This window comes from Benincasa hispida, chromosome 11 (assembly GCF_009727055.1).
Source record: "Benincasa hispida cultivar B227 chromosome 11, ASM972705v1, whole genome shotgun sequence".
NCBI lineage: Eukaryota > Viridiplantae > Streptophyta > Magnoliopsida > Cucurbitales > Cucurbitaceae > Benincasa > Benincasa hispida.
In genome coordinates, this window is record NC_052359.1 from 3,619,808 (window position 1) to 3,646,287 (window position 26,480).

The following is a 26,480-nucleotide window of genomic DNA, read 5'->3' on the forward strand; positions in this document are numbered from 1 at the left end:
CGAGCTGGTTGTCGTCGTCGACTTCGAACTTGAGGTTGCTCGGGTTCTTCTTGATGTTGCTCTGGTACCTCTGCAGGCGCTTCATAATATAAATATTCATTATGCTCTCCACGACCCCGACCATGTTCATACATGTATGAAGACGAAGGACCAGCCTCTGAGTCATAATGTCCTAAACCAAATGCTAGTATCATCATCATCGGACTAACATAATCAGTTTGACTCTGCGTCTACATCATAGGGGACAACTCTTCCACATTATGTGCAACCTCATCAACTCTTCCCAAACAGGTCCCCTACGTCTAGGAGCTGGTGGAGGAACAATAGGTATATCGTACATATAATGAATTTCCTCCCTATAGCTTTGGTTGTCACTACATATAGCAAGAACCTGGTTCGGATCATTCGCAACCTCACGAAGTCTACGGTTGTTCGATCTCTGTGAATTATAAAACAATTAGACAATATTTAAAATAAATTTAAATTAAAAATAATTAGATAATATTCATTTACCAGATGACCCACAGCTGCTCCCAGACGAGTGACGTAGCACCTTGTGATATTATTATACCAATGAATATATTCTGGAGTGAAATTTGTGTCAAACTGTTCAAGAGAAACCCCCACTGCAATAAACCTTGCACGATAGTGCCATCGCACTACCAAATTTGCAACTTTTTTGGACCAATCTTTAGTCCTTAGGTCAATATCATGCAGTACGGGTTCAATATTACAAGGCGATGGGACATCTGCTAAAAACCAAATTGTCTCATCACCCTGTCAGGAAGATGCCACTCACCAATGTGAAAACACATGAGAGGACTCATCGTCTACCATATGTTTTGACCATTCGTACAAAAATTAGGCAAAGTATGCATAATAATTTTGTATGGCTCCCAAATAACCCGAAACACAAAATATTATATTAGAGAATATTAAAGACAAATACAATAAAAATGTGTATAAAATAATCAATTAGGTTTAGTGTAATGTACCTGTTCAGGTTGAAGTAGATCAAACATGTATCTATACTGGCTGACTACATGTGTGGCTATCCTAGTCACACAAAATTTGTCTCTCCACCTAAATTTTTAAATTGATAATTTAGAATTTAAATTAATTAGATTAGTGATATAAAAATTAAATTGAATTAAAACAACATACCGAGAACCGTAGGCTCGTCCAACTAACTGAGCATCATTAACATGTTGTAGCTGTGGAGCCATTGTTGGAAATCGCTCCCAACCCCATAGTTGCAAAAGTATGAAAGGCACAACTATCTCTCGAAACTCAGGTCTTGTTGCTTTGCATAGTTGTCTATACAGCCATGCCAAACATGTTCCACCCTACGAATACCGCCCCCCATCATAGAGGTTAGCTAACAGTGGCAGGAACATCAAGTGAACAAAATGACTTGATTTATCTGAAAACAGACTTTCACCCATCATTTGTAATATATATGCCCGCGCATATCTTATAACGGTTTCCTCGTCTGCATCATCTGTGAGCTCACGAAATTGTGTTCCTAACCATATTAAACTTAATCTCGATCCTTTAATCTTGTCGGCAGGTGGAGTCGCACCGAGGTACAGTTGACAAACTTCTAACCAGTCATCGTACATCACTCCGGTGACGGGCTCATCGTCAACAGGTAACCCCAACAACACTTATATGTCTTGTAGAGTGATAGTGCACTCTCCAACAGACATATGGAATGTATGCGTCTCAGGCCTCCATCTCTCGACCAAGGCTATGATCAGATGTCAGTCCAACTAATAAATCATAATCTGGCAACCCCATAGAATCTAGATGTGCGCAGTAGCGGTAGTATTTGATGGTGGAGCGGGATAGTGCGCTGAAGAATTGACTCTCGACGCCTGTAAGATATTTCTCCAGTAGTACGATCTCGTCATATAATGGATGATCGATGAATGGACTGGTCGTACAAAACATCGGGATCAACAGGTCCTGGGTTTAAAGCCATGATCTGGAAAAAAAAAATATTTATTTTTCAATTAAAAAAATATTTATTTCTCAATTAGAAGAATAATGTACAACTTAATTAAAAGAATAATGTACAACTTAATTAGAAGAATAATGTACAACTTAATTAGAAGGAATTAATGTACAACTTAATTTAGAAGAATAATGTATAACTTATTTAGAAAGAATAACGTACAATTTAATTAGAAGAATAATGTACAACTTAAATAGAAGAATAATGTACAAGTTAATTAGAAGAATAATGTACAACTTAATTAAAAGAATAATGTACAAGTTAATTAGAAGAATAATGTACAACTTAATTAAAAGAATAATGTACAAGTTAATTAAAAAGAAGTTTTAGTTTAGAAAATTTAATTTTGGATATGTGGTGTAGAGATATGTGGCATGCATCTATAATTAACTTTGAGTGATTGTATGACTATAGACATAAATTATGTAACCTAACTATTATAGATCATTCAATTTAGCATATTAGATATACAAATTTATATCCTAATAAACAAATTGAGTGTAGCTGTCAAAATGAGCATAAACTCAACTGGTATAGTGGTTTGTACTATCAACCTCAAAATCAAAGGTTCGATTCCCTCACAAAAAAAAAATATTATAGCTAAATTGGCATAAAGATCGATCGAAAGTCCCCATATTTAAAAAATAATTAATTAAAACCCTATGAATTACGATTTGAAGTTCACAATTCTATGTTATATAAATCCAACCCATAAATTGAGTCTTCGTCTCGTTTAGGGTAGGTCCCTATGGAAGAGAGGAAACCAACATGCACATCAATTATTCGATAGAGATTTATACATTAAAGACTTTAAAAATAGGCCTATATTATGTTAATGTCTTGAACTTTTCATTTTTACAAAAAAAAAAAAAAAAAAAAAAAAAAAAAAAAAAAAAAAAAACCATATTGGTCCATTTATTTTCACTAATATCAGTGGCTATTTATAATTTAGCCCTCACATACGTTTTATTTTCACTAATATATATTACTCTCTCTTCCACATGCACATACATATTCTCTCCCTCATGTATATATTCTCTCATCCCGTGCTTCAAGGTCATTTCTTCCTCCTCTCTCTCTTTTCTCCTTTTCTCTCCCTCTCTTCTCCTTCTGACGGTGTGAGTTACATGTGGGAGAAGGAGAAGGATAGCATAGGGCGATCCGATGACGGGGCAGCAAGAACGACGATATGGCGAACTCGGAGCATGAATGTACTTTCTATCTATAATAAATGTATTTTCTGTCATCTTGATTATAGTAGCTTTGAAATAAGAAAAATATATAAAAATAAAAAAATAAAAAAATAAATGAGAAATGGGTATAATTGTCGAAAAGAAGCTTAAAAATCATCTTAACGAAATATAAGGTTAGAACTCCATCCGATAACCTCAACGAATCGTTTGTGAGTCATCTCGAAGCATGTGCTATGCAAAAGTTAAGACTCCATGGCCTGAGGGGAAGCCTTTTGGCATCTCTAGGCTTAATCATATGTCTCAGTATTACAGGAGCTTAAGGCAAATACCTAAATTTCTACCCAAACCTAGATTCCCTCCCTAGATCCACACTAAAACAAAAAAGAAAGAAACACGACACCTTCAAACAATGCCTACTGAATAACAGCAACTCATCATTCAAATCAACACAAAGTTTGAAGGTCTTTGATCTTCTGTTCTATTAGATTTCATATTTAACAAAAGATTAGAAAAGAAAAAACTACACATAGAACTTCCCAATTACTCTAACAACGAAGATGAACAATAACAACAACAACAAAAATTATCAAAATAATTTACCAACATTTATATCTTACACATACTAATCAGATTCCCTCAACTAATCTCTACTTTGGGAGCCCTCAAAAATGTCCCCTCCCACACCTCTAATTACACAACTCCATTTACATCATTCCATGGCCACCGCCGCCGCCGCCGCCGACTCTGGCCACGAGCGCCATTTTAAGCTGCTCTTGTGTGTAAAATCTGCTCCCCATCTTCACCGTTGCCTGTTGAATCATCAAATCATTCACTACGGAAACACTCGCATGAAGCATTTCTAAATCCAAATCCTTAAACGCCGTCATCAACCTGGCCGCCGGATGATTCTTCTTACTGCTTTGAATCCTTATCATCGCATCCCAACCCATTATTTTAACTTCGATCTCCATATCCATTACCTTTCTTTTCCCTGTTTTCAGATCTTCATCATTTGGGTTCGAGTAATTCCCTAAATCTTTCCCGCCCATCTCCTTCTTCAGCAATTCTAAATGTTTTCCCATCTCTGTTCTCTCCGATTCCGCCGTTTGGAGCTTCGACTTCAGCTCGTTGATGTACGAAACGGCGTCCCCGAGTAGTGAGGCCTTGTCCATTTTAGATACGTTTGGAACTACAGCTCGGAGAGCGTAGAATTTCTGGTTTAATTTCTCTCGCCGTTGTCTCTCTGCTTCTACGTGATTCAATGGCTCTTCTCTTCCGTTTGCTGGTTTCCTCCCTCTTTTTCTTGGACGTTTTTCGGGTTCTAATGATTTTGTACAGCTATCCACTTCTCTGATCACCGATGCTTCGAGATCTGAGTGGTCTGAGTCGCCGGATTTTACCTTACCGGAAGAGGGTAAGATCACCCCGGAGGTGAAAGAGAGGATTCCTTCGTCGTTGCTACTCCGAGAAGCAGGGGATCTCTTTTTCTCGTTCTGTTCGTTTGTTACGTACTGTGAGTGGCCGGAGAAGAGGCTTCCGTTGCCGAAATTCAGCATCCCACCGGATTCCGGCTTGAATAATGGGGTGGTGGTGGTGGTGGTTGCGGCGGTGGTGGTGGTCTTTGAGGGATTTGATTCGAACCCGTAATCAGAGAAATTTAAGAAGCTTTGGCTCTGTTTTGGATGGGAATGTTGTTGAATCGCGCTGATATTTTCTGTTAAGCTGCTCGAACTGGGATTTTCCGAATGGATTGGCTTTGCCGGAACGTTGGCGGAAGGGACAGTCGTGGTAATCGAATCCTTCATCTCGATTGTACTTGACGGCTCACTGATCCACATCGACGACGGGTCGTTTTCCCCTTCGTCGGCAGCGGACGCGGCGGCGGTGGTTCCCGATATCCAAGAACTCGTTTCGAGATTGTTGAAATTAAACAGAATCTTGACCTTGTTCATCAAATCCGACGTTCGATGAATCAATTCCGTTGAACCCATTTCCACCACGCCGTTTGGCGATGGAATACATACCATCGTCTGTAACCCAAAAACCCTCCCCTGTCTAGCTCGTTCACAAGCAGACGCCGACAGCCGATCGGCACCAGAGACCCAAATCGGCGCCGAGTTGTAAAACGCCTGACTCGGTAACCCAACTCCATTAACAAAAGACTGAGTCATCGAAACCAAAAAGAACCATTCTGTATCCGTAACCTCCTCATCCACCGCATCGTCCGGCCCGGCGGCAGAGCCAGAAATCAAAGAGTTAAGCTCCCGTAAAACCTTCTTCCGGTGAGCCTGCTCTGCTGCTGACGATACCATTTTCGCTTTTCCCTTCCCTTTATCCTCCTCCCCTTTGTAATACCCATCTCCCCACCCCAAAACCGACGCACCGGAATAATCATACGACGACTGCCAGAAAATCGCGTAAGTCCAACTCTCCCTAGCGCCGTCGATCAGCGCCTGTAGCCGCTGCTGCAGAGTCTCCTGATTGAAAACGGGAAGGGACTTGGGCGGGTCCGGCGGGGGAGTGGAGGTTGAGGCGGAGGATTGAGGCGGCGGTGGGTGGTGAAGAGAGTGAGACGATGCGGCTGATGGAGCCCAGTAAGAGGACAGATCGGAGTTCATGAAAGCGTCCATCACCGACGCGTTCTCGTCGGTCCAGAGGTTCATCGTCGACAAACGATAATCCGTCATGCGATTAAAATTCAGAAAAACAGAGATGGGAAAAAGGGAATAATAATTTTGGGTCTCCGATTGTGGAGTGAGAGAAATGTCGGGCGATAGGATTGGGATTTATTTGTGATGAACAATTACGGAGGAGCGAACAGAGGAAGAAGGAACCAAGAGGCTTCTTGTTTGGATCGCCGATTTAATCGTTCAAAAAGCCGGCGTCTTTTTCAACTCCGCGCTTTTAGTACTATACTAGTACTACCCGCCAGAGAGTGCGGTTTACTTAGACCCGGTTCGGTTCGGTTCGTTACACGTGACTGACACGTGAAGAATCTTTGGGAGGCGTTAGGTTTGTGAGCTTTGGGGGGAAACCGTTTTAAGACTTTTGACTGAACGCTTTGTTTGCATTTTCAGCTAATGGGAGGTCGACACGTTTCTGATTTGTTAACCCTTTTTTTTTGCTTCCAAAAAAAGATTTTGAAAATACTAAAGCCATATTAAAATATCTGTAATTTCCTTTTTTTTTTTGAAAAGCTAAAAATATCTACCATTTCTTTTCTTTGATTTTTTTCCTTTTAATCTCTCTACCATTTTCTATTTTAAAAAGTATTTAAAGTCTTTGATTTTTTTTTTTGGTTAAAAATATTTTTAGTCCATGGAGTTATGCGTAATTAACCGTTCACGGACTTAAGGATTTAATCATTGTACTCCTTTTTCAATTTTGTCTCTAATTTTTGTTGCGGGTTTTTTTTTATCTTATAAAATTAATGGTAATATTATGTCTCAAGAATTACTATAATTCTTTTTTTCCTTTTAAGAAAAAAATTATAATAATGGTATATTAGGTGTTGAGTTTGTAGAGAAAAATATATATAAGTAAAATAATTTTCTATTCAAATTTTACAAATTAAAAAATTAATGTTTTAGAAGTTAATGTAAAAAAAATCAAGTAAATCAATGAAAGCACATTATTGTACTTAAAAAACGCAAGAACATTGTAGTAAATATTTGGCTTAAATGTAATCTTTCTTAACCTTCTTAAATATAATTTTGATGTTTAATTTTTTTATTACATACAATTGAGTTTTTTTTATTGATTTCTTTTATGTTAATCTCTACTTTTAAATTTAAGAATTAAGAGCAATGATTTATCACGCAATTTTAAAATATAAGCAATATAATATCATGTTTTTATATTTACATAATCACCTAAAATTTAATGATTATTGGTTTAAACTAACTATAACAATTTTTAACTCTACAAAGAATATATAATTTAAAAAAATTAAGCCATCAAATTTATACAATTATAAAAATTGTACTCGATCATTAACAAATAGTAAATACTCATTAAGTATAGTTCAATTGATATAAAATTTATATAATCAACCCTAAGGTTATAGAATAAATTCTTCCACCTCAAAAAGAGATGGAAAAAAATAAAAGTCACCGTAATTTTTTAAGTAAGAAATTTGTAATATTATTTTTCAAGGAAGGGGAGGGGTAAAAAACAAAGGGAAAAAAAAAACTAAAAATAGTAGAAAGAGGAATAACGACACTTTTTTGAAAGTTAGCACATTTTCTTCGCATAAATTTATTTTCAAACGTTACTCAAAATAAAGTAAATAGTCTCATTTTATTTCAAAAACAAGGTAATAGTCGAATTTTTCTTTTCTAAGTAATAGAGTATCCTTCAGTTTTTTTTTTTCCTAAATATAGTTCATAAGATATTATTTAAACTTTTTCTTAAGAGAATTTGTTTAAACTTTTGACTCCTTGTAATTTTCATTTCGTTTCTATAGTTGGATTTTTTTAATATNATATTAAAAATGTAGTCTCACAATTTTTTTTTATTTGTGACTAGAATAACTTAAAATTTCAAATTTTTTAGACAAAACTTAAGGTTAAAAAAAACAGTTTTAATTCTTAAATTTTCATTGAAGTGATAATATAGTAGTAATTTTTAATTTGTAATAATTTAATCTCAGTGAATTTTTTTTTTTTTTTTTTTTTGTAGGAATAGATTGATAAAATTATTAAAGGGTCAAACTTGTTTACAATCTTTTAAACTAAACATTATATTAGAAAATTGAGTTACGATTAGAAAAAATTCAACTTTTATCCACCGATCTATTATTCCTTCGATAGGAAGTATTGATCCAATTCAATAAAATTATGTTTCGTAATTTTATGGTCCAATTTTTTTAATTTCGAACTAGTTTTTGGATTCAAATCCCGAGAATTTATATTTTTCCTCGAATCTTTCATGGAGAGGTAAAGGATTAAATTTTTTTAAGAAATAAAGTTTTTGATCAAAATATTAATCAAACCGAATGATCCCTTAACTATTAAGGGATTAATAGAACGAATCGCACTTTTACCACTAAACTATATCCGCTACAATGCAATTATGGTACAAGTTTGAAAAGTTTTTTTCACAATATATACTTACTTGTTACTGATTTATTATTTTGATATTCATAAAAGTCTGGGAATCTAAAGTTATTTTAACTCGAAGTTTTTATTAAAAAGGAAATAGCAATAATAAAATTTGACCAAAAAAGAGAAAATTAATAAAAAGAATTTTTTTTTTTTCACAATATAAACTAACTTGTTACTGATTTAAATTATATAATTAAATTGTTACAATTTTGAAGGTACAATAACTAAAATAGTTATAAATCAAAGTTGAAAGACTTAATTTCTACCCACGTTCAAAGATCTAAAATGATTTTTAACTCAAACTATTAGCTCCCAAAAGGAGCTAGTTTTATGTCTCAAATCTCGCTCATTTATTATGTTTAATATTTCTAATTGTCTATATTTATAGGATCACAAACAAACAATATATTTTGAAGTGTTACATGTCATTTGGGGTTAATTTTGAGTCATTGGGAATCATATCGACCTTCTGAGACTTCAAGGAACGGAAAGATGAAATTGCCTCAAGGGAGGCATGGTGCCGTGCAATAGATTAGAGACGTGACGTTCTGGATATTGACGAAAATATCAAGGTGCGCCCATACGAGGAGCAAGCAACCCAAGTGTTGCAGTGCTTGCTAGCGTTGCAGCACTGCGTTGCGACAAGGAGCTTTGGGTATCGTGGCATCTTTATAAAATCTCTTCAATTTTTGGGGTTTTATCAAGTTGTAATATATGTAGGTCGAGGAGAAACCTCAAAATTCTTCTTCTCCTTCATTCATCATTTTATTTTACGTTTGATTTCTTTTATATATTGGGTTTAATTGGAGCTTCTTAATCTCCTCTTATCTATTGACTTTGGAGATTAGTGAGTTTCTAGTTTTTGGGAGCAAAGACCCTATGTAATTTTTGTAAGATTTATCTTAATTGAATGGATGTACTTGATTTACTCTTCTTTGAATCTTAATTTAATCTAGATATATGTTTATGGTTTGACTCTCCTACCATGAATGTAGGTCTTAACTATTGATTTGGCTTGCATACTTATCTTTGTTTGTCAAGCTTAAACCTAACGAGTAGTAAAGGTTGTATCCTTGTTGCTAAGGAATATAGGTTTTTCATAGGCCTTAAAGAGGCATGCTCAATCTAGGTTCATAGACAAATTGATTAATTAATTGGACTACCTAGTTGCTTAATTAACCATAATGAAACTTTGTAACCTAACGCAAAACATTTTTGTTCTATATGGATGCTTGCGAATCCAGTAGGACTAAAGCATTTAGATTTCTAGGGTTTTGACATTAATTGATAATTAGGGTACTTACTTGGTGTACCTAACAAGTTGACAATTCGTTACACCATGAATTGGTTGTACCGAATAGGTCGTTATACATGTATATGTCGAATGCATGTTTAATTAAGAGAATTCAATGATCGAAATTGCATTGAAAACCTTTATTGCTCCTAAAACTAGATTATTTAAGATTACATTTACCATTTATCATTCTGTTTTCATGCATTTATTTTTATGTAATCTCAATTCTACACCACCCCCAATTTACCTCTATAATTAGGAAATTAACTTAACAAAACACATCTCGCGCTTCTCTGCAGATCGATCCATATTGCCACTAACGCTACGACCTAGTAGTAGTACAAATAGTATTATAAATTGCATTTGATTAGTCATTTGCAAGCGACAACAAAATCTCTCCGTCACAAACTTTAAAAAAAAAAAAAAATAGTAACAATAAAATTAGAAGATTAAAAAGAAAAGGAAAAGATAAATCCACATAAGAGGACGGTTGAACCGAAGCTGTTCACTATTTGGTTTTGACTGAAGCGGGTTTCCACGAAAGAGCTGCCACGCGGACCGAAAACCAAAAACTCGGCGCCCAAAAAATCGCCTTCCACGTGGACCCCATTTCTTCGTTATCTACATGTACAAAATAATAACCACACGGCTTTTGCACAAAAATGCTCTTCAAAAATAATAAAATAAAAAAATAAAAAAATCTGAGTTTGGTGTGTGGAGAGTGAGCGCTGACCGTTGGATTTGAGGTAGAGTGGGGTCAGATGTTAGATAGAGCAACCAATGGCTGAGATTTCGAGATAGTTTAATTAATTACCTATTTTCAGCACGTTTTTTTTTTGGAAACGTGGCATGAGAAGGATGTTTTGTTTTTTTTTAATTATTATATGTATTTTATTTATTTTAATTTTGGTTTTCGCTTTATGTCGCATCATGCGTATTTTCCACTTTCCCACGTGATAAAAACCAACGCCATTCAATTCCATTTTGTGTTTTTTTCTTTTCTTTTTTGCCTTTTCTTTTAATACTTAACATTACAAATTTAGTATCAATGTCTTGAGAGTGAGTGATGTGGCTATTTGATTTCTCAATTTCATTTTACTATAATCTTCATTATTTTAAATAAAAATTTGAATGTTTATTTCAATTCTAATAAATTTTTAATTTTTTAAGAAGACTTAGAGAGTATTTGACTCACCAACATGTGAGTTGGTATAATATATCAATTCATTGTTTGATCCACCAACTTTAAATATTAGTGGAGTCGAGTTGTATATTTTACCAACTCACCCAACCTCTTTATTCTTCCATTGTTTTCAGTGATTCCACCCATTGGCCACTATTACACTCCAAGAACTAACTCTAGGCTCTGACAACCACCTCCGATAATAAATTTGGCGATCAACTCCGAGCTCCAATAACCACCTCTGATGACAATTCCAGCAATGAAATCTGGGCTCCAAAAGCTACCTCCAATGACAGCTTCGGCGTCCAACTTAGGGTTCTGATAACCTTCGCGCGACCAACTCTAACAACTAATTCTAGCCTCCAGTGACCCCACTACGACGAGCACCTTCGCGCACCCAACTCGACGACCAATTGGCTCCGACAAAAAACTTTGATGACCAACTCTGACAACCACCCTTCGTAGGTTCCAACTACAAACTTCGATGAAAATCATCTTCGATGATCACCTTTGAGCGAGCAACTCCGACAACCAACTCGGGGCTTCGCAACCACCTTCGACAACAAATCCTGACAACTAACTCTAATACAGCCTTTATGTGACTAACATTAGGCTCCGACAACCACATCCGACTACAATCTCCGACGAAAATCATCTTTGATGATCAACTTCGACGACCACTTTCGTCCGACCAACTCCAAGATTCAAAAATGACCTCCAATGATAAACTTCGACAACCAACTCCAATACCATCTTCATGCGACCAACTTTGGGCTCCGACAACCACCTCCGACTACAAACTCCAACCAAAATCATCTTCGATGATCAACTTCGACAATCACTTCCGACTACTTTAACAGTGTTGTAGGTTTGTTGATTATATTATATATATTACACTTAATGTGGACAAAAAATATATATATATTGATAGTCATTTTTTCATTATTGTCAAATTGATTGATAATCAATCTGTCAATGAATAAAAAAAGATTTTTTTTATTCTTTTATATCAAGTCTAGCATTTTTGTAGGACAAATAGGTCATATCATTTTATGGTGGATACGCGAATTATTGGGCACATAAAAATTTAAAAAATCGGTTTTATTTAATTGAATCCACATATCAAATGTGAGTTAAGAATATTTAAACAAAAAGTATGTATATAGTTGAAAAGTATGTAATATATAACAACAAAATCCATAAAATGAATTTTTTTCCTTAAACAATTTTTAGCAAGAATTAGTGAAAAATAGAAATTTGTTTTTTTGATGATCCTCCAAATTTAGAGAAATTGAAATTGAAATTGTTGAAGAAATGTTGTGACATTCCATTAGTCGTTAAGATGATAGGGAAGATTTAATTAAAAAAATTCATGACATAGTAAAAATATATAGCAACAATAGGAAGAATAACAAAAAGAAGAAGATGATAATAATGAAATTCATGGAGAAAAATTAGCTACGATCAAAAGTTATGATTTCACTTTGGTTACTCATTTTATTTAACCATATTTTTACAAGAAATGTAATTGGCTAATAGTTATTCATTGCCAAAAAAAAAAAAAAAAAATTGTAATCCACATTTTATTCAAACAAAGATGGGTAGAATTATTGAATAAAAAAGTTTTAAAACAAAAAATAATAATCATAAAAGCATATTATTTAGGGTTCAAAAAATTATAACAGATATCTAGACATATGAACTCAACTCTATACACAGACCAAGCAACTCTACACCTGAAAATATGAACTCTATAAATATATGAATTCTAGACATCCTATCTTAATTCAACGCCTCAAACAGTCCCTTATAGATATAGGTTTGAAAGTTCATTCACCAAGCAGATACATCAAAATTTAAGAACTATATTTGTTAACTTATTATTATTATTATTCCTCTTCCCTTTTTTTTTTAAAAAAACATATATTGTTTCTTAACTGAGTTGAGTTGTCTTCTACTTTAAAATATTCAAAATGTTTCTAGATTTATGGTAGATTTCACTCATGTCTTCGAAAGGTAAACATGAACATGATTCGATTGGCTATCATGTTATATTATCAAATGGAAGATTTAAAATTCCATTCTTATCGTTGGAATCAATAAAAGGAATATGTTGTATATGTGCTTTTGAATTTTCTTCAAAAGTGTTGTTTCATCTATCTTTTTTAATTTGGTTTAAAACTACCTTATTCTAAACTCTCTCTCTCTCTCTTTCTCTCTCTTTTTTTTTTTTTTCGGCATAAAATGAAGATGAAAAGTTGAGTTGTAAAATACTAGTCCACATGAATCCATTTGTCAAGTTTCAATAATCCTTTGAACTTTGGGGTTGGTTTTATTTATGTTTTTGTGTCATGTAACAGAAGTGCGGTATAAAATTTTGCCAATTTTAACATTTCAAATTGCGGTTGTTCCAAAAGTTTCACTTTCCAATTTCTATCTCTTAGTTTCGTTTTAAACAATGTTCTTGTCAAATTTTCAATAAAATGAACATAATAATGTCAGTTGAAAAATACATGAACATAAATGGCAAATTTCATTTCTCTTAAATTTGGGAGGAGTTTTAGTTATTTTTTACTTTCTGTCATTTGAAAAGCTTCATTTTAACTTTTAGTTTTTATGATAGTTTGAAAAAAAAAACACTAAAATAATAAATATTAAATTATACAAAATACTCTGTGTCAAAAGATTCTTTGAACTTTCAAAAATTTCAAAAATTACCTTTAAATTTCTAAGATGAATTTTAAAAAATATCACTCCTATTAGTTTTGAATGAAAATCATTTTTTTTTTTTTTTGTGTAAAAAATACTCATGAACTTTCAAAAGTTTCAAAAATATCCTTAAACTAAAAAAAAAAATTAAAAAATATCCTTACTCTTATATGAATAAATACTGTCAATACCATCTTACTTCTCAGTTTTTCTTATTTTTCTCCCATCTTTTCTTCAATACCCTATTACTCCTCTTTTTTATAATTGTTCGACATTTGTTTATCTATAAATAAATAAACAGATAAAATTACAATTTCAGTAAAGGTACGGACTATAATAAGAAGAAAAAGAATAATGGAATTATCAAGAAATTTTAGGACCTAAATGTTTTAACAAAGTTGTAAATTTGTAGTTGAGTGTGTTCATGTACTAACTATGAGGATATTTTTTTTAAGAAAAAACTTTTTTTAAAGTTTAAGGGTATCGTTTGAAAGTTTAAAAATATTTTTTAAACAAAATTTTAACAGTTTTTATAAAAAAACTAATCAGAGTATTTTTGAACTCTTTTTGAAAATTTAATAGACATTTTTTAAACTTTTGAAACTTTAAAGAATTTTTCATATAAAGTAGAAAGCTTAAGAGTCTTTTTTATAATTTAACCCAAAAGAAATTATGATGTGGTAATAAGTGGTAAAAATGGAGGTTCCATATGGCATTCAAGAGGGTAAAGCTATAAAAAAAATGGAAATGTTTTGTTTGAATGGGTCTTTGATTAGATGGAGAAGTAAATTTAGAGATAAGAGTTAGTCAAAGATGCTAAAAATATTTAATCTAGGACTTTAGTCTACATTCTTATTGATGGTTTTTAAAAAAAGCCAAATCTCTAGAAAGCTAAAAGAAAGATTAGGGTTAAGAGAATAAAAAACTTCGCGTGAGAAAAGTCTAAGAACATATATTATACACGATTTATTAGACACATTCTAAAAGTTCTAATAACCATTAGTTCGATGTATACAACATTAATTATCATTTTCAATGTCAATGATTTAGTTCATCATTTCTATAATTATTGAACTTAAAAACTTTAGAACCCAAAGACACAATTATACAACCTATAGAACAAATCCTGTTCAAGTAAGGTCGTTAATGAACTTAAAAACTAATTGATCTATTAAATAAAAACTTAAAAAGTACGAAACCTAACCTCAAAATTTATTTAATTAGGACTTTTAGAAAAATCCAATTAAGGTCCTATACTCTAACCTATCATATATTATAAGTAACAACATAGCTTGAACTACTAGTTTAGTTTTCATTTTTTTAATAATTATTAACAATAAAATAAAAATAGAAATGATATATCTATACCTATACTATAGTAAAAGAGACTATGAAGGAGGAATTTTTAACTCTTTTCTTGCTCTTAAATCTTTTAATAATGTTCATTTTACCTTTATATAATTACACCTCTTCATTATACGTATTTTTCATGTGCTAGCCAATAAACGTCTAACATCGCTTCAACAAAAATTAATAAAACAAAAAATTGAATCTCAAAATCTTTAAGTAGAAACCCTTGCACGCTCACATATAATCTTGAGAACAAAAATTGAGAATTGAGTTGGAAAAATGTAAATGCTCTATGAGGGGAAATCAACATGAAAGAAAGAAAGAAGATCACAAGAAGTTTCAAGGGAAGGGCATGAAAATTTTATATTTTCTTTTTTCATTAAATATTTCAACCATTCCTATTTTGTCTTCATATTTTTTCCATACAATTTTTACGTCTTTTTTTTTTTCTTTCCTCTTTTTCTCTTTCTTTTTTCATTAATGATTTGTTTTTGTTGGATTCGTTAGTTATAGTTTTGACACTATTTTCTCAATTCAACCTTTCATCTTTAATTTTTTTTTCTTAATGTATTACTTCATTTTACTTTCTTGATATTAATTTCAAACTTTATGTCGAATATTTATACTTTAAAATCAATGAGATTAATATATATTCAATCGATTTTGCACTCATCACATTTAATATTCAATATAACTAAATAAAATGTTTATATTATTTTAGCTATTATCTTATTTCGTTACATCTATATTTCGTGTTAGACATTTATTGTTTAAATTAAATTAAAAATATTTTCCTTTTTTATAATTTATGTTTTAAATATTTTTAATCATGTGGATGCGCATGTCCTCTAACTAATAAATATAAAAGTATGTTAAAGCAAATTGCCATTATGGTTGAAATAATAACGATCTCAAAATAATTAAAGTGAGCAAACACTAATAGTAATTAGCATGTATTACTTCCCTTAAAATTGGAGGTTCAATCTAATAAACATAAAAAAGAAACAATAAAAAGTTACTAATTGTGAACTTAATTCTAAGAATGAAATCTTAATTTATGGTCTGTTTGGATTGATTAGTGAAAAAAAATGTTTTTTAAAAAAATCATTTTTATTTAAACTATTTTGATTAAAAAAAAATATTTAAAATACATTTTGAGAATGTTTCAAAAGCTATATTGGATGGTTGCCAAACACTTCAATTTTTTTCTGAAATGACTTATTTTCAAAATTAAACATTTGAAAAGTTAAACCAAGCACACCCTTATTTAATTTAAAAATTGTAAAATATTTATTTATTTATTTGTTTGTTTTTAATCTTACATGTTTTTCTAATTGATAGGTAATGGTTTTGTCGCTGTTTAGCAAACCCCCAAAATAAAAAAAAAAAACTTATAATATCGATCATACACCTATTACTATAAAGATGTAGCAATAATGATAAGTCCGGACCGATCGACAGGGAGACACGATATTTATTTCGTTGAGTCAACTTTATAGTTATAGCAGTAAATGGAGGGGGGATGGGGGAGGAAGAAGGGGGAGTTGGTGTGGTTAAGAAATAAGTGCGACAGAAAAGATAAAGCGGGTAAATGTAATCAATGATAAGAATTTCTAGCCTTTGGAGTAAATTGAATTCCTATGCAATGTCCTGTCATTGGACTATTTTGATTTAACTCACATTTGATCATGCTTCGCACAACAACATGTTTGACTTGACATAACTAACCTTTACAATGGCGAACAATTAGCTAGGACCGAACCATGCCAGTGACCTAAGTAATTATTAAAACCTCATTCGAAGTCTAATTAATCTAAATGTAATCAATCCTACAGAATCTTTAGCAGTCATGAAGAATCGATTTATATTTGCATTAAAACCTAGGTTTCTATTGTGTAATTGATTAATCGAAAAGTCCATCTAATTAAGCAAGTTTCTTTGAACTTAATGAAATAATGCATTCTAAGATTTGAGGTTAGACTATAAACCCTAGCATACAAGATTCAATAAGTGCTACTTATCGACTTAAGCTAGGTGAAGATGGAAGACATTGTGCAAGCCTAAGCTCTTTAGCATTCGACATACGTTCAAGGTAAAGAGCGTCAATACAACCAAGAAACATACATCAAGAAGTTTAAACGGATTGAAATATGCATAAATTAGAGCATGAAATTAATACAAAATAGTCCTCAAAGTAATTACATAGGGTTTACTCCCAAGAACGAGAAAACAAACCTCAACATCTTCATAGATAAAGAAAAAAGAAGAAAGATGCTCCAATCCATAATTACAACCCAAAATGTTAATTAAAAACCTAAGCTAAGATGCTTAAAGAATAAAGGAAGAAGAAGAAATTGAGGTCTTTCATCGGCCTCCATCAAATTTGGCATAAAATACTGTAAAGAATGAAGAGGAGCATTTATAGAGATTGACCAAGTGCAATTGTGCTCTAGCCTTGGTTGTCACAGCGCTGCCTCGCGTTCAATGTCGCTCACGGCTGCACTTCTTTGATGCATGTTGCGCATGCTGTGTGCCTCTGTCAAAATTTGAAGCGTTGTGGTGATCCCACATCCGCATGCTACTGCCTTTACGTGCAGCACAGAGCGCCGAGCAAGAGCAGCCTTGCGCTCCCTCCAGGGGCATTTTCATAATTTTTCATCCTTAAAGCTCCAGATGCCCGATTTCACTTTCAATAGCTTCAAATCAGCCCTAAATGGCACATACCCTCTGAAATGCATGATTTGCTCAAATTCCTAAAAAATATATGTTTAATCATTTAAAATATAAAGAACAAAGGAAATTAAGAACATAAAGATAACTCTTTCTGAGGGTTATCAAACACCCCCAACTTAGACTTTGCTCATCCTCGAGCAAAGCAAAACAAAATATAGATATGAATCAAGTGATGCAAATGAGTGGCTTAAATCTCAAGTCTAAAGATAACAAACCATTCGCAAAGATAAGGTCATTCAAATGCATACACTCAATTAATAAATTTAAAACTAATCCGCTATTCCCTAAGTGTGTGTGTTTAGTCGATCCTATCTAGGTCTTTACTAGTCCGAGAAGGTTTTATTCGACCCTCAACTTATTTTTCCCTACTTTGACTCGGAGGATCAAGCATTAAACTTCATAGAGGCAAGATGGTAAGGTAAAACTTAAGGGAACCAAACTTTTATTCTTTTATTTTTTTTCCTTTTTTCTCCTTTTTTCCTATCTTTTTTTTACTTTACACAAAAGATGAAGTCTTATCAAGACTACCATTACCTTCATTTTGGCTTGTCCACATAGGTTGCGTGAAAGACATACAATTACAAGTAACGTATTCTTTAAAGGTGTTGAAGCTTACTCATTTCTTAAGGGCAGTTTAGCATAGAAGGAAACTATGGGTGTCATAGCCACCCCAGATTAATCATACCACTAGAATAAAAAAAGTAATCCTCTTAAAAAATATAATACAACTTACTTTTACTCTACAACATACTTGCCTTTATTCACTTTACAACAAGCTTTTACTTTGCAAAACAAGAGTTCGGCAAAAACCTAACCATGCATTACTAAGGTGAGCTTCAGTTACTTAATATCTATCACTTGGACTTTCAGGATGACAATAAGTATATGGATAAAATAGCCCAATCCTAAGCATTAAAACCTCAAATAAGATGGTCATGTGCTCAAAATATGCAAGGGAATTAAGAAAAAATTTAAATTTGGCCAAAATCATGTATGCTTTTTCATGAATCTTAAACAAAGTGAATAGAGAGTTATCTAAAACCTATTACCAAAAGTCATCATCATAAAAATCATATCATTCAACTCAACCACAAAGTCCAAACTCAGGTGCTCAAGATCTTGTGAGACATGCATATATAACCACCACCCCCAACCTAAAACGATACATTGTCCCCAATATATCTCTAATCTAAACCCAATAAAAATGAAAGATAAAAGAATAGAAAACCTCCCCTATAGGCATTTTCGTGCACGGTCTTTGAGGCATGGTAGTAGGGCTAGCTTGTCAAAAGATGATCTTTTTTCTTCTAGGGGGTCCCTCTAAAAAAAAGACAATAAGATAATCTAGAAAACAATNAAAAAAAAAAAAAAAAAAAAAAAAAAAAAAAAAAAAAAAACAATAAATTTAATCACCTAGCTCCCTCCAAGAAGGGCAAATTTTTAATGTCGGTTGCTCTGTGTGACCTATCTCCTATCAAGGTACAAAGAAGTTCTCGTACTTTTTGGTCCCTTCTTGGATGAGTCAATATAGCCCGATAAGGCTATAAGATTTCTCATCTTTTGAAGAAAACCAGACAAGTAGAATTCGTTGTTTTCCATGTTAGGCAAAAAATGTAAAAATAAAGAATTAAAAGACTCAAATGACCAAAAGAGTCCAAAGAAATAAAAGACACAATTGGCTCTTATGAACAAGAAGAAGAAAATTCAAAGATATATGAAATAGTGGATGGTAGAATAGAGCGAGGTTTTTTAACCTCTAACTCTATCACCTGGGATTCGTCGGTTTAAGGTTGGGTTCTTCTTCTACCTCGACAACTGGGGCTAACAATGGCATAGGATCCTCATCATCGTCCTCTATCAACCTCGATAAGTGTTAAAACTACATCTTTAAGTATACTTGTTACAATGGAAAAGTTTATGAACTTTCACTTTTGTATATATTTTATTTTTTAACATTATAATTTGTCTAATAGACTTAAATTTTTTGGAGTTCGTATCATCTTTGAATTTTTTTTAAATATCTAATAGAAAAATTGAACTTTCGATTTTGTGTCAATTAGGTTGTCAAAATTTTAATTTTGTATCAAATAAGTTCTTAACCTATTCGATCATTTTTAAACCTTACAGACATAATGCACACAATTGAAAAGTCAAGTTTTATTGGATATAAAATTCAATTTTATACCTAATGTATTAATTTTTTTAAAAAAAATAAATAATATGTTTCGAGTTTATTAAACATAAAATAGAAATTTCAACGACTTATTAGACATTTTGGAGCTATATAATCAATAGATATAAAATTGAAAGTTTGAAACTTGTTAAAAACTTTTTAATGATATAAATACTATGTCAATTGAACTATGCTCATTTTGACAATTTTAAAAATATAAAGATGTACATTACATGCATATGATTTTCGAAATTCACATGCAATGTTGTGGTATAATGTTTATTTTTTCAAAGGAAATAAATACAAATTAAACGTAATCATTTTGATTCGGACTAATTTTATGTGTGTAAATATATATTATCAAAAAAGAAAAAAGCATTCATTGTATTATTCAATTGTACAATGCATTTGAATCAAAGTTTGAAATAGTTAAACATAAGCAATAATATATATATTCAAGCTGTTTGTTTTTTTGGACCTTTAAATTGGAGGCTGGCCTATAGGATTTTTTTACCTATAAAATCTTATTTGAGTATAGCTTGTAAAATAAATCCTCCTGCATTTATATATTCAAACGGTTGAAATTCAATCCTATAATAACAATTTCAAAATCATTTTCAAACATGTCCTAAATTATATATTAAATTAATGAAGATTAAATTATACAAAATATTCCTAAACTTTATATTTTGTGTCAAAATTACCTTTAAAATTTCAAAAATTCCAGAAATACCGTTTGAACTTCCAGAATAAGTTCAAAAATATCCTTATTGTTAGTGTTTTGTGTTAGAGATAACCATGAACTTTTAATAGTTTCAAAAATACCTATAAACTTAAAAAAAAAAAAAAATAGAAATGCCCTTACTATTATATTAACAAAAACCGTTAATATAGTCTTATTTCTCTATTTTTCTTCCTTTTTTTTCTTCTCTTTCTTCTTCAATACCTTTCTGCCCATTTTTTTTTTTTTTTTGTGAAATATTTGATATTTGTAATGTCTAAAATAAATAAATAAAATTGCACATTTAAGTTAAAGTACATGGGCTATAATAAGAAGAACAAGAATTTTTTTTATTTGACTATTTATAGTATGTTTTAAGGAGAGATTTTGATTTTGGAATTTTGTGAGATTTTTTGTTTTAACTTAAAATTTTGGTTTTAACAATGATATGTTTGATTTATTTATTTATTTATTTTTAAAGTTTAAGAATATTTTTTAAACTTTTGAAATAGTGGTATTTTTGACACAATGCAAAGTTTAAGGATAATTTTTATAATTTAGCCAATAATAAATAAGACAAAAAGAAAATACTGCATAGGATCATTTTGAAACACTAGAAAACTTACTGGGTGTTTTAAAAAAAAATGTTATAATTTATTGATTAAAGTTTTGAATTTTTACATGATCTTATTATAAGTAATTTTATGCAAGTTCAAAAGAATTTATTTATTGTATCTAATAAAAACATGGTCGAACTTTATATTATGCCCAAAAATAGCGGCATAAAATTTGATTGAAATTGTCGGTAGCTAAAAAGTAGAGTATTGAACCCTTTTTTTTTCCGTCCCGAATTCAATACTCAAAAGTGTGAACTAATTGATTATAAATCTTGACTCTACCACACTTATTGAAACATAATGCTTCAAAATAAATAAATAAATAATTGTGGTTGTAATAGTATCTCGTCTTTTGTCCTACTTTCACTAATTTTTCTCTCAACTGTCCAATTAAATAAGTTTTTTTTTTTATTATTTATTTACAATATGTGGAGAGCATAATTTTTTTTTTTTTTTTTTATCTCAATGGATACTATAAATTTTTATATCAATTAAGTTATACTAATTTTGACTTTAATCAATTTGATTTACATAAATTATAACAAGTAAAAGAGTTGGTAATTTTCATTTTGTTAGATACTAAACGTCTAATTTTGTGTTCAATACGTTTTTAAGCTTTATAAAAGTGTCGAATAGATTCTTCAGCTTTTAGTTTCATGTCCATTGAGCTCTTGAATTTTTTGAAGTGTATGTAGTTTCTTGACTTTTAATTTTGTGTCCAATAAATCTCTAAATTTTTCGATTTTGTATCTAAAATATTTTTTTAATATAATTTACGTATCTGCTAGATATAAAATTCAAATTTATGGACTAAACAGGTATAGCTTAATAAAAAAAAAAATTATAAAACTTCTATACACTTCTTTTTATCCGTTTGATAACGTCATGTTTTTAATTTTTTTTCATCGGGGTATTCACCTTTCTAAAGAAGAGATTTAAATTCTTAAGTAAAATTTTAGAAACAAAAACAATGCTTTTATGAGTCAAATATTATGAAAATATATTCTATAAATAAAAAAATCGTACTATTTTTTAACTTTTAAACTTGTTACTCCATTTATGAGGTAAATGAAATGTAAATTAAATGTCAAGACGAGTATAGTTAGATTGACATGTAAATATGCTAGTAACTATAAGGAAAAAAAACAAAAAAACATTTGTATACGAAAATTGCGACATTTTTCTCCATGTTTCAAGCAAAATAATATCAACCAAATATTTATATTTTGATTAAATTTCACTAGGCCTTCTTACCATTAGTGAATAATGACAAAAATCCAATGAGTATTATTATTGCACTCTAAGCCATAACTACACTTCTCAATCAAAACTTTGTCTACTAAACATTCAAATTTTTATGCCAAATCAAGTTTAACTCATCTAATACATTGATGTGTTAATGACTAAAATATTTGTAATTTGAATTCTTTTATTTTTATTGGACTAAAAGAAAATCATGTTTTTTTTAGCTAATTTGATTTATGAAACACTAACATTTACAATGACAAAATGTCTAACTTTGATTAAACATAAAGATAATCATCCAACTTTTTAGAAAGGGATTCTTGCAGATTTAGCAAATTAAATTTTAAAAATTAGGTCTATGACCCAGATTTTTTACTTTTGCAAAAATGTCAAAAAAAAAAAACCCAGCCTATAAAATGTCAAAAAAGTTTGGATACATCTGATACATACTTGATACACTTCTGAAAACAAGCATGGAGGTATATCGAGTTTTGAGTCAAGTTCGCACAAAGAAATTCAGAGAACAGAGGGAATTACTGATATATACTTGATACACTTAACACCTTTGATACACTTGAACTACTAGTATACATTTGATACACTGCTGATACACATTTAATAGACTACTGATAGACACGTGATATACTTTATATACTATTGATACAATTGAAAATGATTGGTTATTTTAAGTGTTTTAAATTGAAAGACATTTACATAAATAAAGACTTGTGGCAATTTTATAATTAAATAGATCTTCTTTAATCATGGTACTTTGATGTTGAGAATGAGGGTTGTCGCAAAGAGAAGAGAGAGAGGGAGAGAAAGAAGAGAGAGAGCAGCATGCATATGACAAAGCTTTTCCCTACCAACTCTGTGTCGCCGCTGATTAGATTCACCACCTCCTCACTGTCACACCTCTTCACCCACAATCATTCAGTTCAATCTCTCATTACCGAAGCTCGCAAAGGGAGCTTACTAGAATCAAAATGGAAATCGGTGATCAAGGTGGTGGGCAATCGACAAACGAATGGCGATATGACAAAGCAAGAAGCAGTGATTGGTCGGACGACTTTGGAGATGTAACGTGAGGGTGAGAGAGAAGAAAATGGAATGTGAGGGTGAGAGAGAAGGTTGAGAAGGAATTTGTAAAGATGAAAAGTTACTACATCTACAAATAGAAAAAATGTGTAACTCACTTGTAAATCCCTAAATTCAAATTGCCACCTAATATAATTTTTTTTTTTAGAAACGTAGAAACTAAATTAAGTAAATGGGAAGAAAGTTAAAGAATATAAGTATAATTTAACATGTAAATGTGATATATTAATCATTAATCATTGAAACACTGGTTTTATTGTATATTAATGCTTTTTATTTAATTTATTTTCAATATTTACATGAGCCAAATGCTTTACAGCTATTGGGAATTTGGAACAGTGTTTTATTATTATTTTTTTAGAAAACAGTGGTTCTTATATATATATATATATATATATATATTTAGAACAACAGTGGTTCTTATTAGTACCAAAATCCATTCAAATCATTTAAAAAAACATTTAAATCATAATTATCATTGCCCTCTATAGTTATTATCTAATTGGAGGAATAAATCATTAACATATTGTCTCATACTAAATTTAATCTGTAAAGGTGTAGTCAAAAAAATATATTTTACTGAAAATAAGGATGGAATTTTGTCAGATCAACAAATAAATTAGGGAAAAAAACATGTATAACGTTTGAAATGGAAAATGTGATTTGAATTGGCAAATTACTTGACTTATTGAAATAATGATTATGAATATTTTAATTTCCCAAAATGTAGTCTGAAATAAGTTTAAAAAAATCAACAACATTTTTTTCTTTGTTGGTCTATCTCAAAATGTCAAAAAAAATGGACAAAAAGAAAAAAATTAGGCCATGTAAGATTTAAATGGAACACATTTTTCTGGCTAAAATCTTATTTTGTTTTAATCAACGAATAAAAATTTACCCAGGGTTGAATTTGGATGATTAAAGCAACCTCATTTAATTGATTAATTAAGATCTCATTAAATTTTTTTCAAAGGAGTCCCATTTGATCACGATTTTATTCCTATTTCATAGTCTTTCTTTTTCTTTTTCTTTTTTTTTAATGAAAATGAATATAAATATAATTTTTCCATGAATACCTACTTTCAAATATGTTTTTTTAAAAAAAGTCCAAATTTGTTTTAAAAAATGGTCACAAGCTTAATTTTGTATTTAAAAATTTATTTTACAAAATAAAATTAAGTTTATTTGAATCCTAATTAAGAACATATTTGCTTATAATTCAAATATGTTTTTATGGGGAAATTTTACCCCAAAAAACATGGAAACAAGCATACTTAAGTATAATAGTAATAATAATTAGACAAAACGAATATCAAACTAATATTTTATTGTTATTATTATTATTATTTAAAATTATGTCTGTTTCTACGCGCAGTTTCTTTGCTATATTTTTGCCTTTTTTAAAAAAAAAAATAAAAAACAAATTTTTAGAACCTATGACACTCGTTGACAACAAGTTCATTTTTAATTTCATATTTTTCGAATTTAAACTTGTTTTCTCCATATTTCTTTGTTATGGTTCTCATATGTTGCTTAAATAAACATTTGAATTATTAGTTAATGTCTAAAAATAAAAATATTTTTAAAGAAAATGTCATGTTTCATAATCATTTGATTTTATAACTTTTTTTAGTATGATAAAGGTGGAGAAATTCGAATCACAAATCTCATGGTTATTAACACATTCATATGTCAATGAAGTTATACTCGCTTTGGTATTTATAAATACTATTTCCACTCACAATTAACTCATTGGTTTTACTATATAAATTTTAAATGTTTTCAGAATTGAAGAGTTTGTTCAGTAGATAATTTGAAAATAAGAGGTTCAATGAAAACAAAGTTGTGTTTCGTTTTTTCATATATGTGTTCAGTAGCAGATTCCGAAATTGGATTCTAATTTAAACATTTGTTTAAAATTTGTTGATATCATATTTTTATAATCCAAAAAACTTGTAGTTATCCACTAATATTTAGTTGATGATAAACTATTATTTATTTATATTTATGAATATGATTATGTTTAAAAAAATATCATTATTATTTTGTAATATTATATAATTTATAGTGTTTACATAATACATATTGTCTTTTATTTTAATAACGAATTGAATTTATAGCATGCCATATTGTATTTCTAGTTTTTTTTAATCTTTATTTAATATAATTGTGCATTTTAAAATTTAAAATTCAAAATATAGATATAGTGAAAATATAAAAATGTTGTTTTTCATAATTTGCACTATTTGAATCACTAAATTTGAAAACAGTTTTTAGAAAAAATAATTCTTGTTGTTTGTCAAACACATATTTGTTGGAGTCAGTGAATCTGAAAACATAAAATATAATTCAGATTTTCAACCAAATAACTCCTAAGCCACTTATTGAAAACCACAAAAAATTATTTTTAGATTTTAAAACTTAACTAAGAATGCAAATATATCTTTAAGATGAGAGAAGAAAATCATGAGAACGAAATAGTAATCAAACCAGCACGATTTTTAAAAAATAAAAACTAAAAAAGAAATTATACAAAAATAGTATTTATAACTTTAGTTTAAAGAAAATGATTATCAACAAAACCTAATTGTTATTGTTTAATTAATAATACAAATAATTAAACAAATTCTTTTATGATTGCTTTCAAATATAGACACGGATAGATGGTAACATTTCGCTATATTTAAAAATATTTTTAGTAATTTAACATTTAAAACAATTTTCTTTCCCTTTGTTTGATACTAATTTATTAATTACAACAATTGTTTTATATTTATTTGTCAGTAGTAAATAATTTTGTTAGTTGGATTTTACCTACAAATAAACTACATAAAACCAACTAAAATTATCCCATTTTTCGAGTTTTATTTTTTTTATTTTACAAAATATGTAGGGTGAAAAGATCGAACCTCCAACTTCAATGTACAAACTTTATATCAATTGAATCATACTCATTTTGACTTGAATATTGTGTTTTATCGTATTTTATCACTATGTGTAACTTTAACCTTAAAACAAAACAACCTCTAAAAAATTAATGCG

The 26,480-nt window shown here is 30.4% G+C and overlaps 1 protein-coding gene across 1 annotated transcript; it reads right to left on the reverse strand.

Moving 5' to 3' along the window:
* Positions 1–3,647: 3,647 nt before the first annotated feature.
* Positions 3,648–6,018, reverse strand: LOC120090523 (transcription factor MYC2-like). The gene has a single exon (XM_039048241.1). It carries the CDS (start codon positions 5,895–5,897, stop codon positions 3,915–3,917), a length of 1,983 nt encoding a protein of 660 aa, XP_038904169.1. The 5' UTR covers positions 5,898–6,018; the 3' UTR covers positions 3,648–3,914.
* Between the last annotated feature and the right edge of the window lie 20,462 nt (positions 6,019–26,480).